The sequence below is a fragment of the Dipodomys merriami genome, unplaced genomic scaffold (assembly GCF_024711535.1).
Source record: "Dipodomys merriami isolate MVZ:Mamm:240054 unplaced genomic scaffold, mDipMer1.0.p SCAF_8, whole genome shotgun sequence".
Classification (NCBI taxonomy): Eukaryota; Metazoa; Chordata; class Mammalia; order Rodentia; family Heteromyidae; genus Dipodomys; species Dipodomys merriami.
In genome coordinates this window covers 8,484,875-8,505,556 of record NW_027206401.1, presented here as the reverse complement: position 1 = coordinate 8,505,556, position 20,682 = coordinate 8,484,875, and the positions used below count along the sequence as shown (strand labels likewise).

Sequence of the window (20,682 nt, the reverse complement as noted above, 5' to 3'; positions counted from 1 at the left end):
TCTCTCTAAAAAAAGGAAGCCTAAAAGGCAAGAAAATATTCTAACTGATGTAAAAATATACTCCAGCATATTTCATCTAGAAAGCAAAGTATCCAGTAGTCAGGGGTGATACCCCAGTCTACAGCCATTTCTGTGCCTAGATTGTGGAAATGAAGACATATGAACCAAGGGTTTTAATTTGGAATCAAGCAGCACATGTAACTGTCCCCAACTTATTCAAATTCAAGTCACAGACAAGAAAGCTCTATGAAAGACTTCATTAAAAGCTAGCTTAAAGAGTTAAATGGTCTGCCAACCACTATTATGCACTGCGATTTCTAAAATAGATAATATTATAGGTGAAGCTATGAATCTCAAAATCCATTAGGATAGATGATTTTAACAACAAAGGCCAAGAAATAAGGCAGTTAAAAATGTTCAGTAAAAGGAAACCTGTCTAACCCCTGAGCTTTTAAAAGCATTCTGATTGAGTTTGAAAAAAACAAGGGGTCAAAGAATTCACAAGGACAATGTTAACTTTTTTCTCCTATTCATCTAAAATAAGTTTAAGTAGAAAAGTTAGGCTTACAGTTGAGAAGGTACACATCTTTTGCAATTAATTATATAATGAGTATAGAGGTGTCTCCTTTCCTGCTGGGGAGGTGCTCATAAACAGCCCTGGCCTTGTGGAAATGACAGAAGACAAAGAGGTTGATGTTAGACCCTGTTAGGAAAAACCACAGGCCTGGGGCTGGGAAGGTGGTTCAGTGGTAGGGTAGTTGCCTCACATGCATGAAGCCCTGGGTTCAATTCCTCAGCACCACATAAGCAGAAAAAGCCAGAAGTGGGGCTGTGGCTTACATGGTGGAGCACTAACCTTGAGCTGAAGGGCTCAGGGACAGTGCCCAGGCCCAGAGTTCAAGCCCCAAAACCGACAAAAACAAAACAAAACAAAAAAAACCCACAGGCCCAACAACATGGAAAACCTGAACACCATGACTTCAACAAGCCTATGACTTATGTCAAGTTCAGCCTGCCTATAATTACTACATGAGCTTTTAGAAGACGTTAATGAAATAGTCACAGGTTCACAGTATTTGATCTGAGCATTATCATAACCAGGCTGTCTGATTCTGGACCTTCTGATGTATGGCAAGCTTCACATACAGCCTAACACTTGGTGGGCAAGCCTTTCTCATCATTCTTTTTCATCACTTATATATTCTTGCAGGTGTGATCCTCAAGAAAAGATGCGAAATTCACTACATTTCGAGGTAAATTCACTTAGGATAATGACATTAGCTACACAAAACTTTTTGGAAAAAAAGCCCAGCACCTTTTGTTTCATTCCCTTCTACATTTAGTTTTGTACTGAGCAGTAGTTCAATCCCAAACTTGTATAACTATTTTTCAATACATGTAAATATGATCTATATGATCATGTTCTGCGTTCTTTTTTTTTTTGTTTTTTGTTTTTTGCTGGTCGTCGGGCCTTAACTCTGGGCCTGGGCACTGTCCCTCAGCTCTTCAGCTCAAGGATAGTGCTCTACCACTTGAGCCACAGCGCCACTTCCAGCTTTTTCTGCTTATGTGGTGCTGAGGTATCGAACCCAGGGCCTCATGCATGCAAGGCAAGCACTCTACCACTGAGCCACTTTCCCAGCCATGTTCTGCGTTCTTAATTGGCTCTGATCTGAATGTTTTTTCGTCCATACTGGGAATTCTGCTTCCTGGATTTCACATCATTTTCTCCTTGGTGTCTCTAATTAGAGCAAAGCTTATATGACTTTTGCAGAGAAGTATTGTTAGAGGCCACTGGTGATAATAAATAGGACTAAATGGGCTTATTGGGACCCATATGTCAAAAATAGTAAACTGGTTCCTTATTTCAAACATAAATCAACCCCAAGTGGGCTATGGGTAGAAATCTGAAATATTAAACATAAAGCTTTTAGAATGTAACAGAAAGGTATCTTCATGATCTCAAGACACAAAAAGTACCACTCCTGATTTTCAACAATGACAACATGCAACAGAGCAGACGAGGAAATGTCAGCACATATAAGTAATAAAGGACTGGGACAGAGAACATGTACAGACTACAAATCAGTGGAGCAAGGACAGCCACCCATGAGAAGATGGACAAAAAGCAAGCAGTTCATATGTAAACATCAAGTGACTTGAAGGCTAGTAAACATATAAAATTCATTAAAAATCAGAAAGCTGAAGTAAAGTATCATGACATGCCACTACTCCCAGATTAACAAAAAAAAAGTGTATGTCTGGCAAGTCCTAGCAAGAATATGGAACAAAATGAACAAACGAACACATACACACACGTATACACAGCTAGTGGGAATGAAAATAGGCATAATGACTTTAGAGACCATTACGCAGCAAGAGTGAAGATTTGCAATGCCACTTCTGGACTCATTCCTAGACAAATCTCATTCTCATGGCCCAGGTGACATAAATATAAGAATGTTCATGACAATTTTGCTTGTAATAACAAAACACTGAAACTAATTCCAAGTCCCCAAACAGGAGCCTGGACAAATTATGACAAGCAGTACATAATATACATAGCTATGTAAATTACAAATCTCAGGAGCAACCATGAAAGCAAATACTACACAAGATGTTCAAGGTAAGAAGAATGAATACTGTGTGAATACATCCCTATACAGCTCAATGTGGGGCCAAACCTACACCGTATGACTTATATGGACATAAATCTATGGGACCCAGATGGCAGAGAACAATGAATTCAAAATTCCCAGTTCTCATTGCCTTGGAGGTCAGGACTAGTCTGGAGCTGTGGTCAGAGTAAGGCTGAACAATGAGTGTGTACAGCTCCTTCTGGACCTCTGCAGCTCAAAAGCTGCTCTTGTCTACCTTGGAGGTTTCCTTCCTAGAGAGATGAACTTGGAACACTACCATGGGAAGGGGCAGCAGAAATTGGTGAGTTGTGTGCACACATGTGCATATGTATGTGTGTGTGTGTGTGCACATGCACATGTGTGTAGGGGTAAAGTCCATATACTGCCCCCAAGTAATTATCACACTGTTTGACTCTCATCCTACTGAGTGCAAAGAATCAGTTCTAAGGCATCGCAGGCCAGTGTTCATGCATGCATCTGTGACTAATATTGCACAGCTTTCCTCTCTGGTCTTGCTTAAGGTAATGGCCCTCATTTTCCACACTGGTTTTTTGGCTGATACATTGGTTCTTGTTCTCTCTACAAGTTTCCAGCAGTTACATCAGTGTCCTCATTGTATGCCTACCTTTTGCCTAAGATTTCGGATTTTGTTTTTTCCCTCCTGTGTAAAATTAACATAGAACACTCAGACAGACATAAAATTGCAGTGTTGTTTTGGAATTTGATCATGTGATAAAATGTCCAGAAACAGTTCAAACTTACCTCAGCCACTTCCTTTTGGAAAGTCAAAGTCATCTGACTTCTGCCATAAGCAAAAGGCCCATTTTTAAGGGCAATATTTTCAAGCCACTTGATAATTAGTGGGGTTGAAACACTAAAAGGCAAATTTCCAATAATATGTACCTTTGGAGGATCTGTTTGGCAGAAGAGGAAGAAATAAAACCTCAGATAACTTCATCAATATATGAGAAACATTATTTTAATTAAGAGAAAAAACAATTAATAGCATCAAACAAAAATATACAAAAAGATATAGCTGAGTACTTTTTAGTCCATTAATTCTTTAAAAGCATTCTAAAGAATTATATATACATATATATATTTATAACCAGTTGTATAGCACTAAGGAAAAGTTCTATCTAATTAGTATTTAGTCAGTCAGTATAAGTCCTCAGATTTCTGGTTTAGGAAATCTATGAAAGAGAGTTTATTTGAGAGAAAGATAGTTTTCTTTGAACATGAGAAGGTAAAGTGCGCCTCTGGGGCTGTTGGAGTATCAGATATCCATGAAAGGGACACAGGTTAGATGCAGGATGTGAATGCCCTCAATATTTAGGTGAAAAACGAAATCACAGGGGTGGAACAACCCAGACAATCTGAAGCATGGGATGTCCAGAAAGAAAAACTGACAGAAAAAGCACCTAAAAATGGATGACAAAAATAACCAATGGCAAAGAATAGTTACAGCAAGTTCACAAATGTCAAAGTAAACACAGAAGGTACTAGGATCAGAGAAGACAGAACGCAGAAATGTAGTCAGATAAGGTTTGAAACAGGAAGGTCGGTGCAGTCCTAGCATAGCTGAGGTGCGGGCAGAGGCCATGGGCTATGCGCTGAGAAGGGCACATTAGTGGGGAGACTAGAGGAAGGCCACTGGTAGCCTGGACCTAGGGTGGTCAGAGACATAGGAGCACAGTATCTAGACTCAGATGTGTCCCTGTCTTTCTTTTATTTGTTCTCAGAGTTTCTGATAAACAAGAAACAAGGAACCGTGTTCTGCAGGCTGGCACAGAGCAGGTAACACTTGTCCCTGAAAGCATATAACCTTGGTGAGTCACTGAGTGTAATCCCATTACACTTAGCACATCTTTACTAGCACCAAAAAAAAAAAAAAAAAAAAAATAACAAGTTTATTTGCACAGAAAAATAAACACGAAGATGTGAGTCAAAGCAATTAGAATTAAAAGGCAATTACAGTCTGGGCACTGATTATAGGCTCTCAGCCTGTAATCCTATCTAGCTTTGAGTGAAAGCTAAAAGATAGCACTCAGGCCCTGAATTCAAGCCCTAGCACAAAAAAACCCCAAAACAAAACAAAACAAAAAATCCTACATTTTACATTTTAGAAGGAAGAAGGCAAATTGGATAAATATTACACAATATTATGTCTGTTCAGATATTTTAATATAAAAACAAATTTACAATGTACATCTAATACAATAAATATTTGACAAAGGAATAAATAATGAAATGGCACTATAGCTCAAGTAGTAGAGCAATTGCCTTGAGCTGTTAGAGCTTGGGGACAGCGCCCAGGCCCAGAGTTCAAGCCCTACGACCGACAAAAAAATTAAAAATAAATAAACAATCACAAAAGAGGTGGATAAATAATGACAAAAAAACCCCCCCAAACTAAGTAACTCAGCGAACTTACCATCCTCCCAGAGTCTTTTTACACTTTCTGGAAAAGCCTTTTCTATCTTAAATGTCAACACATCTCCATGCACAATCCTGAGCTTCCCAGGTGCTGCATCACAAAGCATCTAGTTTACAAAAAGAAGAATAAGGTAAGCTCCCACACTTCAGAGAGAAATAAAACACATTAAATCAGTAGAAATGGGAAAAATGAGGAGCGATCACTGATAAACTGACAGTGCGCGATGTAGGCTGTGTTTACTACACACAGGATTGTAGGTAATAACAGGTAACTGTGCAATAGCTTACAATTCCACAAATAATATATCAGTATAGCTCTAACCATCAGAATATATTCTATTTCTGCACAGAACTCAGCATAAAATCAACTCTTTTTTTTTTTTTTTTTTTTTTTTGTTGTTGTGGGGCTTGAACTCTGGGCTTGGGAGCTGTCCCTAAGCTCTTCAGCTCAAAGCAAGCGCTCTACCGCTTGAGCCACATCAACACTTCCGGTTTTCTAGCGGTTTATTGGAGATAAGAGTCTCACGAACTTTCCTGCCCGGGCTGGCTTTGAACCTCGATCCTCAGATTTCAGCCTCCTGAGTAGCTAGGATTACAGGCGTGAGCCACCGGCACCCGGCTCAACTCACATCTTAAAATGACTAAACAGAGTACAATGAGATACTGAGAATTAGGAATAAGCCATATAAAAATGTAAGCTTGGGCTGGGAAGGTGGCTCAGTGGTAGAGCGCTTGCCTTGCATGCCTGAGGCCCTGGGTTCGATTCCTCAGCACCACATAAGCAAAAAGAAAAAAAGCCAGAGGTGGCGCTATGGCTCAAGTGGTAGAGCACTAGCCTTGAGCTGAAGAGCTGAGGGACAGCGCCCAGGCCCAGAGTTCAGGCCCCATGACTGGACCAAAAAAAAAAAAAAAGTAAGCTTAATTCTACTTAGTCTTTACAGCCTAAATATACAAAAAGGATCCTAGCCTTATCAAGATATTTAGGCCACAAATACAGTTTGCCATGATCATTTAACAATAATAACTGTACACCTCAGATACTAACATATTTAATGATTATTTAAAATCACCATTATTTGTTAAAAATTAACCTGATGGGTTCCAGGCAATAAATCTTAGAAAACATAGTAATTTCAGTATGCTGAAAAGTTAAAGAGTTACCTCCCTATGGGACATGCACTTATTGTATAAACATTGAGAATTTAATGATAGCATTTACCAAGAATAGAGAAGGCTGAAGTTTTTCCTGTAATTATGCTTCACGTAATTAAAACAAATAAATTAGCCTATTGAAAATAAAAATGCAGAACTAAAAGCTTATGTTACATGATGTCAATATAGAAAATAATTATGTAATTAGGACTAAAAACAATGTAAATTTGACTCCTTGGTATTAATTTATATGCTCTGATAACCACATTTGAAATGTTAATATTTCTCACACTTGAATACAACTGCATACTCCAAATCTGATATAAATACAAATCTATCTTCCCTTCCCAAGTTTTTGTTTTTTGTTTTTTTTGGTTGTGGGGCTTGAACTCTGGGCCTAGGCACTGTCCCTGAGGCTCTTCAGTTCAAGGCGAGCACTCTACCACTTGAGCCACAGTGCCACTTCTGGCTTTCTGGTGGTTAAATTTGGAGATAAGAGTCTCACCAACTTTCTGGCCGGGGCTAACTTTGAACCATGATTCTCAGATCTCAGCCTCCTGAGTAGCTAGCATTACTGGTGTGAGCCACCAGCTTTTCCCATATTGAAAGGAGCATTTCTCTTGTTATCTTTTGCATTCCTACTCAGGTTCAAGTCTCAGTTAACGACAAGCCAAATCCACCCTGTGGGAGTCCCACCATGTCCGTGACTGCTCTGTAGCCCCCGCTTCCTGCATGCCTCCCCAAGCAGAGTGTATGGGAGCTAGCATCCACTGGCTCCCAGAGGGCCTTGAAGGAGTTATGGAGAAAAAGTGGATGCTGACTGAATTGATATTATGATTATAGACAACAGCTTTTTTTCTTTTCTGTCCCGCAGTTCTGGGGTTTGAACTCAGGGCTTCAAGCTTGCTTGACTAGGCACTCTACCACTTGAGCCCTGCTTTGTGCTGGTTATTTTGGTAATGGGAGTCTAGGGAACTTTTCTGTCTGTCTCTGAACTTCAGCCATCTAGCTCTCAGCTTCCTGAGAGGCTAGGATTACAGGTGTGAGGTGTGAGGATTACAAGTGTCTGTCCAGACAGTAGCTCTGACAATAGCTCTGTGTGTGTGTGTGTGTGTGTGTGTGTGCGCGCGCGCGCGTGCTGATCCTAGGGATTGAACTTAGGGCCTAGGCACTGTCCCTGATCTTCTTTTGTTTAAGGCTAGCACTCTACCACTTGAGCCACAGCTCCACTTCCAGCTTTTTTGGTAGTTAATTGGAGATAAGAGTCTCACCAACTTTCCTGCCTGGGCTGGCTTCAAACCCTGATCCTCAGATCTCAGCCTCTTGAGTAGCTACGATTACAGGTGTGAGCCACTGGCAACAATAGCTTTTCAAATACCTAAATAATGCCCAGCAATGATAGCTACAATAGGAGAAAATTTTCTCATTCTGATTATGCTACTTGGGGATATGGTGAGTTGTGTACAAGCACCACCACAGCCCTTCAAACACAACCACGGAGGTGTACAGGACAGATGACCATGGATGCATGCAAATGAATATCTGTATTCTCACAAACTATATCATTTTAATTTTAGCTTTCAATCCTATGCTTTTCCAAAATCAGATGTAACACAGCTTACATTAAATATACTCATTAACTAAAGAAGGAATAGAAAACAAAATCATGAAAAAGAGCAGCATCTCCATAACACATGACCCCTAGTCATTGTTAGAAGTTTTAACTCCCACAATTTGCACCATGAAATACAAAATTCTTACTCTCTATTCAGAATTAATTAAAAGTCTCCAAGACAGAAAGTAGTTTTCTGGCATACAGTTTTGAAAGATACACGAAGAAACAATGTAATGGACATGTCTTTAATAAGAATCACAAACAAGAGAAACAAATACAGAAGATTTTTTTGTATAGCTATTTAAAAAAAAATCCACTAACAAGTGAAGTCTTACTGAAAGCTTTTCAGCAGGGGGTATGTAACTGCCATCCACCTGGGCAGCTTTTTGATTTAATTTGATGAGAAAAGATTTCATGTAATTCTTTGGAACTTAGGTAAAAATTCTACTTTCCTTGAGAACAAAGAACTATATCAAAGGGCCATTCTGTATATTTTATGCCACCTTCTCACAGTGAGAGTCTGACGGCAGCCAGCCAAGGCTTCATAATCAGCTAAGCGTTAATTATCTTCTTCTGCTTTACCTTAGAGTAGGGCCCAAACACCACTGAAATAAATAACTTGCAGAGGGGCAGGCAACATTATGGAAAGAATCCATGATATGAAACGTGACAGATGAAAAATCTGTTCTTATATAGAATGCAGAAGGAAGACAGATGCTGCTATCCCAAAGACATAATGTTAAAATAGATTTCTTCAAGAGAAGATGACCATGACTTCAGTTAATTTGCTTGCTTTTTTTGCTGGTCCTGAGGCTCGAACTCAGGGCCTAAGTGCTATCCCTGAGCCTCTTTGTGCTCAATGCTAGTGTTTTACCATTTGAGCCAAAGCACCACTTCTGACTTTTCCTGAGTAGTTTATTGGATATTTCCTGCCCAGGCTGACTATGAACTGTGATCCTCAGATCTCAGCCTCCTGAATAACCAGGTTTATAAGCACATGTCACTGGTACCTGGATAATTTACCTATTGTTTAAATAGCACTAGAACATGTATAGTAGAAACTCATTTACCCTACCCCTTTTCTCGATGACCTTGGTCACTGGTACCTGGATGAGGGCCTCAATGGGAGGATCTCAATGGTTATGGACATGTGTTCATCCCTGACCATTCATTTCCTGGCTTTTTATTTGTCTCACCATTAGTAACTGCTTCTTCTTGTTGCGGTAGCTGGAAAATCTGCTACAATGCTAGGTCTGCTCCTAGCAGTCATCTCTGTCCTTTCAATTCACAGTGGACTTAGAAATTGTTTCAGCTAAAAGACACCTTTTGCTTAATTGTGGAGTTTTCCCGTTGAGTTATGACTAACTACAGTTCTATTAAATAGCTTTCATGTGTATAGTAAGCATCTGTTATCACAATACAAAGAAGGAAAAACCCCTTCCTTTTAAAATATATACTAGCGATATATGAATTTCAAAATTTCACTATTTCTAATTAAAAATAGCTCTTCCTGCTGGAATATCTAAATTACTTTACATGTCTGCTTATTTAGGAAGGAGACTAAGTATAATAGCAATCATTTACTGGCTCCCGGAAGTATTATAGTATCTTCACATTCATTTCTATCTGTTCTGTACTATACATCAAAGATAACACACATGAACTTTCAACAAGGGAAAGCTAAAGCTAAAAAGTTCTAACAGCAAGCTTGAGACAGTAAGAAGCACTATGTTCATGAAACAACAGATCTCCCTGTATTTACCTTTTATAAAACAGAGGCAATACTAATACTAGTTGATGAACTTACTTTCTCTGTAGAATTTCATGAAGCAAGCCCATAACTTATTGGTTAAGAAAAATCTTTGGCTAACACAATATATTAGGAAGTAGAAATATTCTCCTCCTTTACATTAATAAGAGATGAAATACATGAAATAAGAATTTTCGTATTATTAGACACCAGCCTGCAGATCTAAGAGGACCAATGTACCACAGCTTAAAGAAAGTACACAAAAGCACATCATGATAAAAATGCTCAAAACCAATGGAAAAGAGGAAACCTTAAAAGCAGTCAGAGGAACAAAGATAAGGATGACAGCAGACTTCTTGTTGAAAACAATGCAACTGAGAAGACAAGAGAGCAGCATCTTCAGGATTCTGTAAGAAAACCTTATTGACATATTTTTAAAAAACAGTGAAAAAATAAAAGCTTTTGTTTCAACTCATACAAAAGCATCAGTATTCATTACCCACAGACTCTACTAGATGGACATAGGACAAGATGTGCATGTTATACATGAGGGGGGAAGCTGTCTCCATGAAAAATGCATACTATAAAGCTTCAGCTGACCATCAAACTAACACAAGAAAGCTGTAGTATGCTGAATAATGGCCTCCCAAACATTGTTCTAGTCACTGAAATCTGTGATAGTACATGGGAGAAAGGACCTGGCAGGTGTGAGCGAAATCTTTTAGATTGAGGAGATTATCTTGGATTGTCTCCATGGGTCCAATGCAATCACAAAGCTCCTTATAAGAGAGAAACAAGAGAATCAGAGTTAACAGTGGAGATGGTGAAGCAAGAGGTCTGAGCTAATGAATTCCAGAGGTCTATAGTAGTACTTAGCAGGAAATGTATGGCACTAAAGACCTGTAAGAAAACAAGAAGGGCCCAAGTCTGTGATCTCACCTTATACCTTTAAAAAGCTGTAGAAAGAAGTAATCGAACCTAAAGTAAGCCATGGGAGGACATATTACAGAGCAGAAATCAACAAAATTGAAAATAAGACACAGAAAAAGGAATAAAAAAATTCAAAGTTGCCTCGTGGAAAAAAAACCAATAAAGTTTACTCTGTAGCCAGACCAGTTAGGAAATAAAAAAGACCCATATGAATGGTTAACATCAAGAAGACAGACTCTATGTTAGATGGTTAGTTTACCAACCCTGCCCCCCCAAGTCAATATAATTCACTAAAAAAGAATAAAACAAAAAACTATCATTTTAGTAAACTTAGAAACACTCTTTTCTTTCTTTATTTTGAAAATTCAACATTCACTCATTATCTAAAACCCAAAATCTTCTTTGTAAACTAGGTATTGCAGAGACTTCTCTCAGGATTTTTAAAAAATCTCCCTTAATATGATTTTAAAAAAATCATCTCATCAAACTCATAGTACAAACCAAAGGTATCTGCCCTAAGATCAGGGACAAGCCAAGGATGAACTCAGCACTGTGCTCCCTGCAAGGCAGAGAGAATCTGCTCAGTCACAAAAACATAATGAAAATAAACAACCAAAAAGTACTAATCAAGCAATGCAAAGGAAGGTTACAATGTTTTCATCTTACTGGGTATCTGCCATACTTCTATGGGACAATCTTACCTCCTCCTCCTATGCCTTGTTCTACAGAACCTGTCTCCTCATAAAGCCACAGATGCTCAAGACATAGGTACAACAATGAGATTGTTTACAACAGGGATTGCAGAGTATTTCCTAAGTGGCAGGCAATCACTTTACCCTGAGTCACAAGGACAGAATTTACTGCTGAAGGTTACAAACTAACAGCAGAAGCTGAGTCAGTCCAGGTAACTGGACACTGAAAGCCACACTCTACTATGAAGTTGTTCTTCAGTGATTTCACTGATCAGCCATGCTTTCTTATCTTCACAACACATTAAGAGAAACCTACATGTTACCGCCAGGTGTTCCTTCCCTGGCTGCCTCATGATTATGCTGTAAGAACTGAATTAAGCTACAAATGACATACTTTCATCTACAAGACATTTCATAAATTATTACACTTTCTTTAAAAAGTAATTCTATTAGCTTAGAAATCACTGGAATGGAATCCTTAAAATAGATCACTTTCCTTCTGCCTTTACTCAGTTTTATGATTAATTTAGGACCTCTAATAGAAAGTAGTTTTACATACTGAAACATTCTTTAGAAGAAAAAGAAGCTTATGTGTTAGTACCCAACATTTCTTTTAAGCAAGTCTTCTTCCTATGTAGAAGGCACTAAGAATTAATTCTGCTTCTTCTGAAATTGATGAGAAGTCAAATATACATTTCCTGTAGTTTACCTTGAAAATTACTTTTGCTTTTAGAAAGGTGAACAGAAACCTTTTTGATAGTTCTTGCTACATGTTTACTTTTTACTACTGAATGACACATTTAGCAGTTAACATGATACATGAAGGTAGTGACAGTGACAGTGAATCTCTTATTTTCCATGTGAGACATTACTGAGCTTGTGCTTTAAGGAAGGTACTGTCATATGTCCTGGAGATAGAGCAGGCAACAAAACAAGACTCAAAACTACCCTCAAGACACTCACCTTCCAGAGTCACCACTCTGACAATAAACAAATGAGAAGAAATATACTCAGCATGTCCAATGATGACAAACCTAATGAGATATAAGGTACAGAGCAGGGAGCATGGGCCTGTAAAATGAGGTGGTAGAGAAGGAGGGCAGCTGCTCTTTTATTTGTTTCTAGGACTGACTCTGAACTTAGGGTCTTGATTACATGATAGACACTGGACTACTTGAGCCATACCTCCAGCGCCTTTTCCCTTTTCTAACTTTTGGCTACTATCTCACACTTTTTTACCTGGGACCAGCCTTGGACTGTGTGATTCTCCTACCTATGCCTTCCTAAAAGTTGGGATCAGAGGTTCACCATCATGTCCAGCTTGTTTGCTGAAATGGGAATCACACTAATTTTTTTGCCTGGGCTGGCCTGGAAAATCTGACCTTGCCTTGTAAGTAGCTAGATAAGATATACCCCACCATACTTAGCTATTTGCTCTTTTAAAATGTCTTCAGTCAGGTATGAGTTGCTCACATCTATAATCCTAGTTACTCAAGAAGTTGAGATCTGAAGAATTTGAATTCATAGCCGGCCCAAGCAGAAGAGTCTCCCGGAGTCTACTTCCAAACTAACCAACACAAAGCAGAGTTAGAGGCATGACTCAAATGGCAGAACATCAGCAGAGTAAGCAAGCTTGAGATCCTTAATTCAAACCCTCATACTATCAAAAAAGGATCGGTGTGGGGACCACATAAAGTAAAACCAGAATCAACAGATATTTGATTCTCCCTTGTGCCTAGTGAGGAAGAATACATGTAACAGATGGCGAGATGTGAAGCTCTCTACATAGAGAAAGCACCAAGAATAAACCAGAAGGAATTATGAAGTGTTATTCAAGCTTCCTTTTATCATGTGGTAAATCCCAACAAAAATAACAATATTCCCACTTCTACCTCAAATTGGGATATAGTCCCAATTGGAGAACATGGTTCAAAGCAACGATCCAAATTGCTATTAAATTTCACATTTCACCAAGGACTAGGCGCCATGCCACAATCCCAAAAAAAAGGCAGAAATCTGAAATGAGTTCTGATTGACAAAATTAGATAAAATTGACCATTATATAATTCTTGCATAAACACTAGATAATAAGAAACATTGCTGGGTTTCTTATAAATTCAGATGCATGCGCTAAGTCCTAGGTTTTAAAACAAATTTTCTCAAACTGTTCTGACAGAAATTAGATATTTTTCCATTAACACATACATAAATAAGTATATGAATGTCCTAATTTTAAACCAATTTGCTCTCTTGTACAGAAATAAGAATGTGGATTATTTTATTGTTCCTTTATAATCATATAATAAATTGCTAGTCATCTGAGCCAAATGCTCAGGGCTCTATTAAAGTTTTAGAATTACATAGGAATCAAACAACGGCCCTGAAGTCATTAAATGCTCCCTATGAAGAATTCCCTTTACAAGTTCTCTGATAAAATTGGTTCCACTGGTTGCTAATGTTTTAAGAATTTAACTCCCTCTTCAACCCTGTCTTTTGCCTGAACTCTCACCTATTTGTTGTAAATCTTGCCTAGAAAACATCAAATCAAGCTTAAACTTTCCACTGGCAACCTTTAAGATGCAGCTATGAAGACCTCCACTTGGCTGAACACCCTGGCTCTGGTCTGTAGTCTCAACTACTGGGGAGGTGGGGATCCTGGTTTGAGACCAGTCCTGGCCTAACAAAAAAAAAAAGTTCTCAAGATTGTGTCTTGACCAGTGGCATGCAGCTACACATCTGCCATTTTAAGCTACAAAGAGCTGGACCTGATGTGCAGGCCTACCATTCCAACAACATGAAGAGATGCTATCTTGAAAATAACCAATATAAACAAGGGCTAGAGGTATGGCTCAAGTTGCAGAGCCCCTGTCTAGCAAGTGCTAGGCTGAGTTCAAATCCCAGCACTACCATAAAGAAATACATACATAAATATCCTCATTCAAAGCTTGTCTTCCTTCAACTGAAACACATTCAGTTCCTTCAAATATTGCCCTGTGTTTTAAAAGATGCATATAAACCTCATTCTAAGTACAATTTCTTTTCTTCACTTGAAAATTCTCCTGCAAAAATGCTTAAACTTAACCATTAGTTTCTTTTGATAAAGATCTAGCTTTTTTTTTTTTTTTTGGTTTTTAATCTTTTGCTTGTGGAAATGTTTGTTCTGAACCTAATTGAACGGTTATCAAAAGTGATGTCAGTGAGTTATTATGGGGCATAGTTTATTTTGAAGGAATGGGCTATGATAAGCAATATTAATGGACAAAAAGATAAAAAGCAAAGAACCACACAAAGTAGTTTAGCGTCAGGTTTAAGAATCATAGTTCAAGATATGCTTTTAAAAACTGTTTTCTATATGGTATATATATGTGTGTGTGTGTGTGTATGTATGTACACACACACACACACACACACACACACACACACACACACACACACACACACACACACACACACACACACACACACACACACAGGAATTCTATGCCTCCATCAGAAAGAATGATACTGCCCCGTTTGTTAGGAAATGGAAAGACTTGGAAAAAATTATATTAAGCCAGGCCCAAAGAAACACAGGTCCCATAGTTTCCCTTATCTGCAATCAACTAGTATACGTCTAGGATAATCTTACCAGACAAGCACAAAAGGTCAAAAGCTATGTACATATGACCATATAAGATTATGCTAAGCAAAATGAGCCCCAAGATAGGGACACACAAGGTTTTTTTCTTTGTTGCTGTTGTTTTTAATGTACTATGTGATTTTTTTTGTTACTTTTATATATTCTTCCCCCATAGTATAACCCCTGTTGTCACTGTATTTGATTCCAGTGTCCTGTATCTTGTATATACATTTTTCTAATTTGGGAAGGGGAAGGGAAATAACAAAATGCTGAAACAAGGATACAGGCTGACCCATTGTAACAATGAGATGTACAAGACACTATGTTGAAAACGAACTTTATAACTTGGGAAGGCGGAGAGGGAGAAGTTGGGGAAGGTGAGGGAAGGGACAGTAGGGGAAAAACAAAGGAGGGGGTAATAATGCTCGATAGGAAATGTACTCATTACCTCACTCATGTAACTGTAACTCCTGTACAGTATCTTTACAATAAAAAGTTAAAAAATAGATAAAAAACTTAAAAAAATTGTTTTCTGACAGTCCTGGGTTTGAACTCAGGTCACTGTGCTTGATAAGCAGGAGCCTTATCTCTTCTGCCATGCCTGGAGCCCTGAACTTACTACTGTTTCCTAAAAACAGACATCTCACTCAGCTGGACATTGTGACACACACCTGTAATTCCAATTCCAGAATGCAAAAAAAAAGAAGGAGGTAGAGAGATTGTTAAGTTTGAGGCTTGCCTGGCTACATAGCAAGACCCTGTCTCCAAATAAAATTAAAAAGGATCGCACCTGTAATCCAGGAATGAACCGGGTGTCCTTTTCCACCACCAGAAGTTCAGCAATATTGGCATTGAGAATGGATCTTGTGATTCCCCCTGGTCCAGGACCCACTTCATAAACATGAGCACCTGTCAGATCACCAGCTTTCCTTACAATTTTATCTAGAAGAAAGGAAGTTTTAGTTACCTCTGACATGTAAATATCAATGCATGGAATTTAAAGGTGAAAATAATACACAAAAAATTCCTATGAACCTTACTCGATTATTTAACTCTCAACCAAAACCAACATATAGTAGACATTCAATATTCTATCATATCAATGTTTAATTGTCCCAGTTCCTTAATGAAAATAAAGTTATTGTGAAATGGCCTTTACTTCAATGTGGCAAATATCATATATTCTGTTCCTAAAACTTGGCCAGGTAGGCCTGCAGAACTTTACTCTAGCTGTTGGACATTAAATATTTGAATAAGCAATACTTTTTCCACATTGAGAATCTTCCTCCAGAAGCAAAAGTGAGCAGATAGTCTTCATTTTTACCTATGTGCAAATCTTTAGAAGGATCATACAGCCTTCACAAATTTGAACCTTAGTCATTTCAAGGAAAAAGTCCAATTTAGTTCTAGTGGAGATTTTAAGTTTTCCAAACTATTAATTCTTCTTATAGAAAAACCTAGAATGGACTGGCCATGAGACATTCAAATAAAAGCAACAAGGACTTCTGGACAGCAGTAGACATTCGGTAACTCAAAACACTCTGGCATTTCTTGGCATGTGTTCACAAACACTGTATAGTCCCACATTTGCTTGTTACTGATAACCACTTCGTAAGCTTAAAGACTAAAAACCAAACCCTTACATATCTCCAACTAGGGAAGGAATCAGTACCCACTTTTGTAGACGATGTACTTACATTCTCTCCTTGAGATTTTTTTCAATAACTACTAATCTTTGAAATTTATTGACTAAGAACTACTACACAATTTAGTTTTGCTGAACTTGATAGTTTTCTTGTCTTATTTGTGTAAGCTCAGGGAGAAAGCAAATGGCCAAGAAAGGATTCCCAACTCAGGTGTAAATTCTAAAGCCAAATCCTTGCTATGTAACTACTACCAAATGCCTCTCAAAGGGAAGATTCGTTAGTGAGTAAAGTTAATATCCTTAGTTTTCCAATTGGAGAGTTATTACAGGCAGGACAGAGGTTCCTCCTCAAGCTCATCTATGTTTTGAGGACTGTGCATCAATGGCTGTGACTTACTGCTATCTCCAACTCCTGAAGAGGGACCAAGTGGAGTGAAATATCAAAAAAAATTTCAAAACTTCAGAATTCAGCCGTGAATTGGTGTACTTTTTTGTAGTGTGGTATAATTTATCCTTGCAATCTCCCTTTTTAGGTAAGAACTGGATGGGGGAGGGAGGTAGTTAAATCAGCACACATTGTCTAAAATCAGGTGAATTTCACTGTGGACACACCGTGCCTTCTAAGAACGGACTTTTCAAAGCAATGAGACCTTCACTCAATAAAACCTAGACTCTAGGGACGACCCTGTCCACTCTCATCGCCTATCCCCAGCATGAGCAGGTTGTAGCTTGTGTAGTGGCTGTTCCCCGAGTACCTGCACCGTTGACGAGGGTTTATGTTTTGGTGCCGGTACTGGGCCTTGAACTCAGGGTCCAGGTGCTGTCCCTTGGCTCAAAGCTGCCATTCTATCACAAGGAGAGAAAGGGTCTCACAGACTTCTGTGCCCGCCATCCTCAGACCTGGGCCTCCGGAGTAGCGAGGTCACAGGCGTGGGCCGCCCGCCGCCGGCCGAGTACGAGTTAAACACGCAACAAGTACCCGCGTTCGCCACCAGGGCCGACCCATTCTGAGACGGCCTGCCAGCCTCCCACAGCGCAGGGGCAGCGCCGCGGGCCAGAGCCTGCCAGGCCGCGGCCGCGCGGGCCCACGTGACCCCGCCCACGTGACCCCGCCCGCCTCCCGCCCCGGCGGGGGGGACGCCCGGCACGTGCGGGCCGGGGCCGGCTCTCAGCTCCCGCCCGCGGGCGCCACATCCACCTGTCAGCCTCAGGTCCAAGAGGAAATTTTGGGATAGCTGCTTCGCTGCTTGCAGTCTGAACAACTTAATGATCTCCCGAATGGTGGGCAACGGCGGAAGGCGGAACCTCGCCGACGCAGCCATGGCGCCAGGGAGGGGCGCGCGGGCCCATCACCGGCCCAAGCCCGAAGCTCGGCGATTTCCGGGAGCTGCCCGCGAGGGCGGTGCCTGGGGAACGGAAAGCCCGCCTCCGGGCCAGACTCATTGGTCGGTATTTCCAAGGCTCAGGCCGGAAATCCGGGTACATTGAGAGGGCACGCACGGCGCCCCGCCCCTTGCGCTGTGGGCCGGCGTGTGGGGGTGGTTTCCGCTGGCGAGCCCCAGTGGATTCTGGGAGCAGGGGCGTGGCCTTGGGGAAGCGGCGCCCCGCCCCCGTGGAACCCGGCAGGCCCTAGAGGTGCCGAATGGCGGCGCGGACCTGGTGTCTGGCCAGCTGATGGCAGCAGCTAGTGTGTGCTGGCCATTTTTTCTCATGCCTGGGCGTTTTTAGGGCATCCAGCTCCTCCAGGCCTCAGTGTTTCATCTTCTGACTTGTGCAGCCAGGCTGGCCAGGTTCACTACCCTGGCCCGGCCCGGCCTGGCCCAGGCACGAGCTTCAGAGGCCATTCCGTTGAGAAGAAAACTCACCTTGTTTATGTTGGTTTTAACACAATAAAGAAACAAATTCAAGATAGGTTTTATGGTGCCACCTTGAGCTTGGCTCATTTCACCTAACAAATTAAGTTGCATTTGGTGCGGGGATGCCTCCAGATTGAGTCCTGAGGCAGGGAGCCGCAGGCTGGTTTTAAACCCCATTTAGTATACTTCTGTAATAAACACCTGTGATAGTGATAGCCCCTGAGCTTTCTTCCATAGTAGGCTGCCAACCAACCCGAATAAGGCAACATTCCTACCTAGCTGCACTCACTGTCTCCACTAATACTGCCTGGTCATGCAGCCGGATGGAGCTCTTCCAACCTGCTCCCAAGTGCCCGATTTGAGGATAACGAAAGTCTGCCTGGATCTTTTTTATTTGTTGTAATTTTGCTTTTGACATGAGTACTTTAGACTTTAGGAATTTTTTTTTTGTGTGTGTGCATATCTCTGTTTTTTATTATTATCTTCAGTTGTTCAAAGAAATTTTAGTTCAAATCAGGTTACAAGTTCAGTACATCTTGATTAATGTCGTCCCTTCCATCATTCTCCCTCATGGAAAATGTTTCTCTATACAACTATAACTATTTATTTTTCTGGTCGTGGGGCTTGAACTCAAGGTCTGGGCATTGTCCCTGAGCTCTTTTGCTCAAGGTTAGTGCTCTACCACTTTGAACCACAGCACCACTTCCTAGTATTTTTTTTTTTAAACATCTTGACAGTCTTATGAACTAGATGTGGCATCTAGTCAAAGTTCACTGAGGTGTTCGGTGGCTAATGTTTCTACTACAATGCTTATACAGCAGGTATTGGCTGCTATTCTAACTTTTTTTGTGTGGGTCCTGGAGATTGAACTCTGGGTCTGGGTATTGTCTCTGAGTTCCTTTTGCTCAAGACTAGTACTCTACCACTGGAGCCACAGAACTATTTCTGGCTTTTTCTGTGATGACTTAGAGATAAGAGTCATGGACTTTCTTGCCCAGCTTGGCTTCATACCATGATCCCCAGATCCCAGACTCCTGAGTAGCTAGGATTACAGGTGTGAGCCACCAATGCCCCACTCCATTCCAACTTCTTAGTGTCCTTTGTCACTTCTATTGTGGCCTATCCTGTCCTTTCTCTCAGAGCAATAACTGGAAAGCTAAAGAAACTAGACAAGTTTATACAAAAATAGAAAGTCTACAATTTATAAAGCTTTTAGAAAAGTACTATGCTTCACAACTGTTTCAACTATGCTATTATTAATTTAGAAATCCATGTTTCATGTTACTTCATGCAATTCTTTTTTAGATTCTATCTTTTTAGGTTCACAAAGCCCTGTCATTATGCTAATACATAGTGGAGATGAGTATATAATTCAGATCTTTTGCTTCAACTGCATTGTTAAATTAACCTTGTATTAAATAATTTTTGAATGAATAAAAATTTCCATCTGAGGAGGGTTTTCTGAGATTTTAATAATTCCTGAGATCCAATTTTTATCATCATAAATATCTGATCCTGAGTCTTTTAATTTCAGAAAATTATGCAGAATTCCTTGTAAGAGCCTGTGAAATCAGCAGGGGTGTTTTAGTAGTATATTTCACATGTTAAATGCAAACAGTTTTATTCCTCAAAAGAAAAGTATGCAGTTTCATCAGTTTTGAAGCTTTGAAGTATCTGCTTCATCTAGATATAGATTTTAATAAGGTAAAATATTATAATTAAAACAGAAGTTGCTGGCCCCTCCTATCAGCATAGAGGAAGAACTACAAATGATTCATACCAAACTATAATACAGAATTTTAATTTGCATAAATCCCAGAATAGCTATACAGGAAAATTACTTATTAGTTTAGTTTTTATTTTAATGAAAATGCATATATGACTTTATTTGATAGAAGTAATTTAGGGTCTATTTATGGGGAAAATGCAAATTCCAGAGACTGTCATTTTACAGTTCCTTGAAAGAGACTTGAAAGCCACCAAGAGCAATATCTACTTGCCATGTGGGAATTTTCAGAGAAAATTAAGTGTGGCTTGGAATTGCCAACTTGAACTTTGTAAAATGATGATTATGATATGTAAAGTGCCCTTTTCTGATATTTTATAAGCCTGTAGAACGTGACTCGATGCTCTAGAGAAACATAAAGAGCTACATTTGTTTTGCACGTTTTGCTGTTTTTTTCTTTGTTTGTTTCTAATAGCTGTTGGATGCCCATTAGTCACAAAGGAATCCTGTGACTTACCTAAGGGAAGAAGAGACCATGAGAATTCACAGCAGCTAACGAACTGCTTAGGGTGTGGTAGGGAAGCGGGCAGCTCTGGGGCAGCAGAGGATGCACATTGCCTGA

At 39.8% G+C, this 20,682-nt stretch overlaps 1 protein-coding gene across 5 annotated transcripts in view; it reads right to left on the bottom strand.

The window, feature by feature from the left end:
• Window positions 1–17,868, bottom strand: part of Tfb1m (transcription factor B1, mitochondrial) — a 39,483-nt gene extending 21,615 nt beyond the window's left edge. The window contains exons 1-4 of one of the 5 annotated variants that reach the window (XM_070010678.1): window positions 17,677–17,868; window positions 15,624–15,775; window positions 5,074–5,182; window positions 3,402–3,553 (exon numbers count right to left, since the gene is read on the bottom strand). In XM_070010678.1, coding sequence (XP_069866779.1) covers window positions 3,402–3,553; window positions 5,074–5,182; window positions 15,624–15,775; window positions 17,677–17,800 — 537 coding nt within the window. In that variant the 5' untranslated portion in view covers window positions 17,801–17,868. The other 4 variants (XM_070010683.1, XM_070010680.1, XM_070010679.1 and 1 more) reach the window with 4 other exon arrangements.
• Window positions 17,869–20,682: the final 2,814 nt, after the last annotated feature.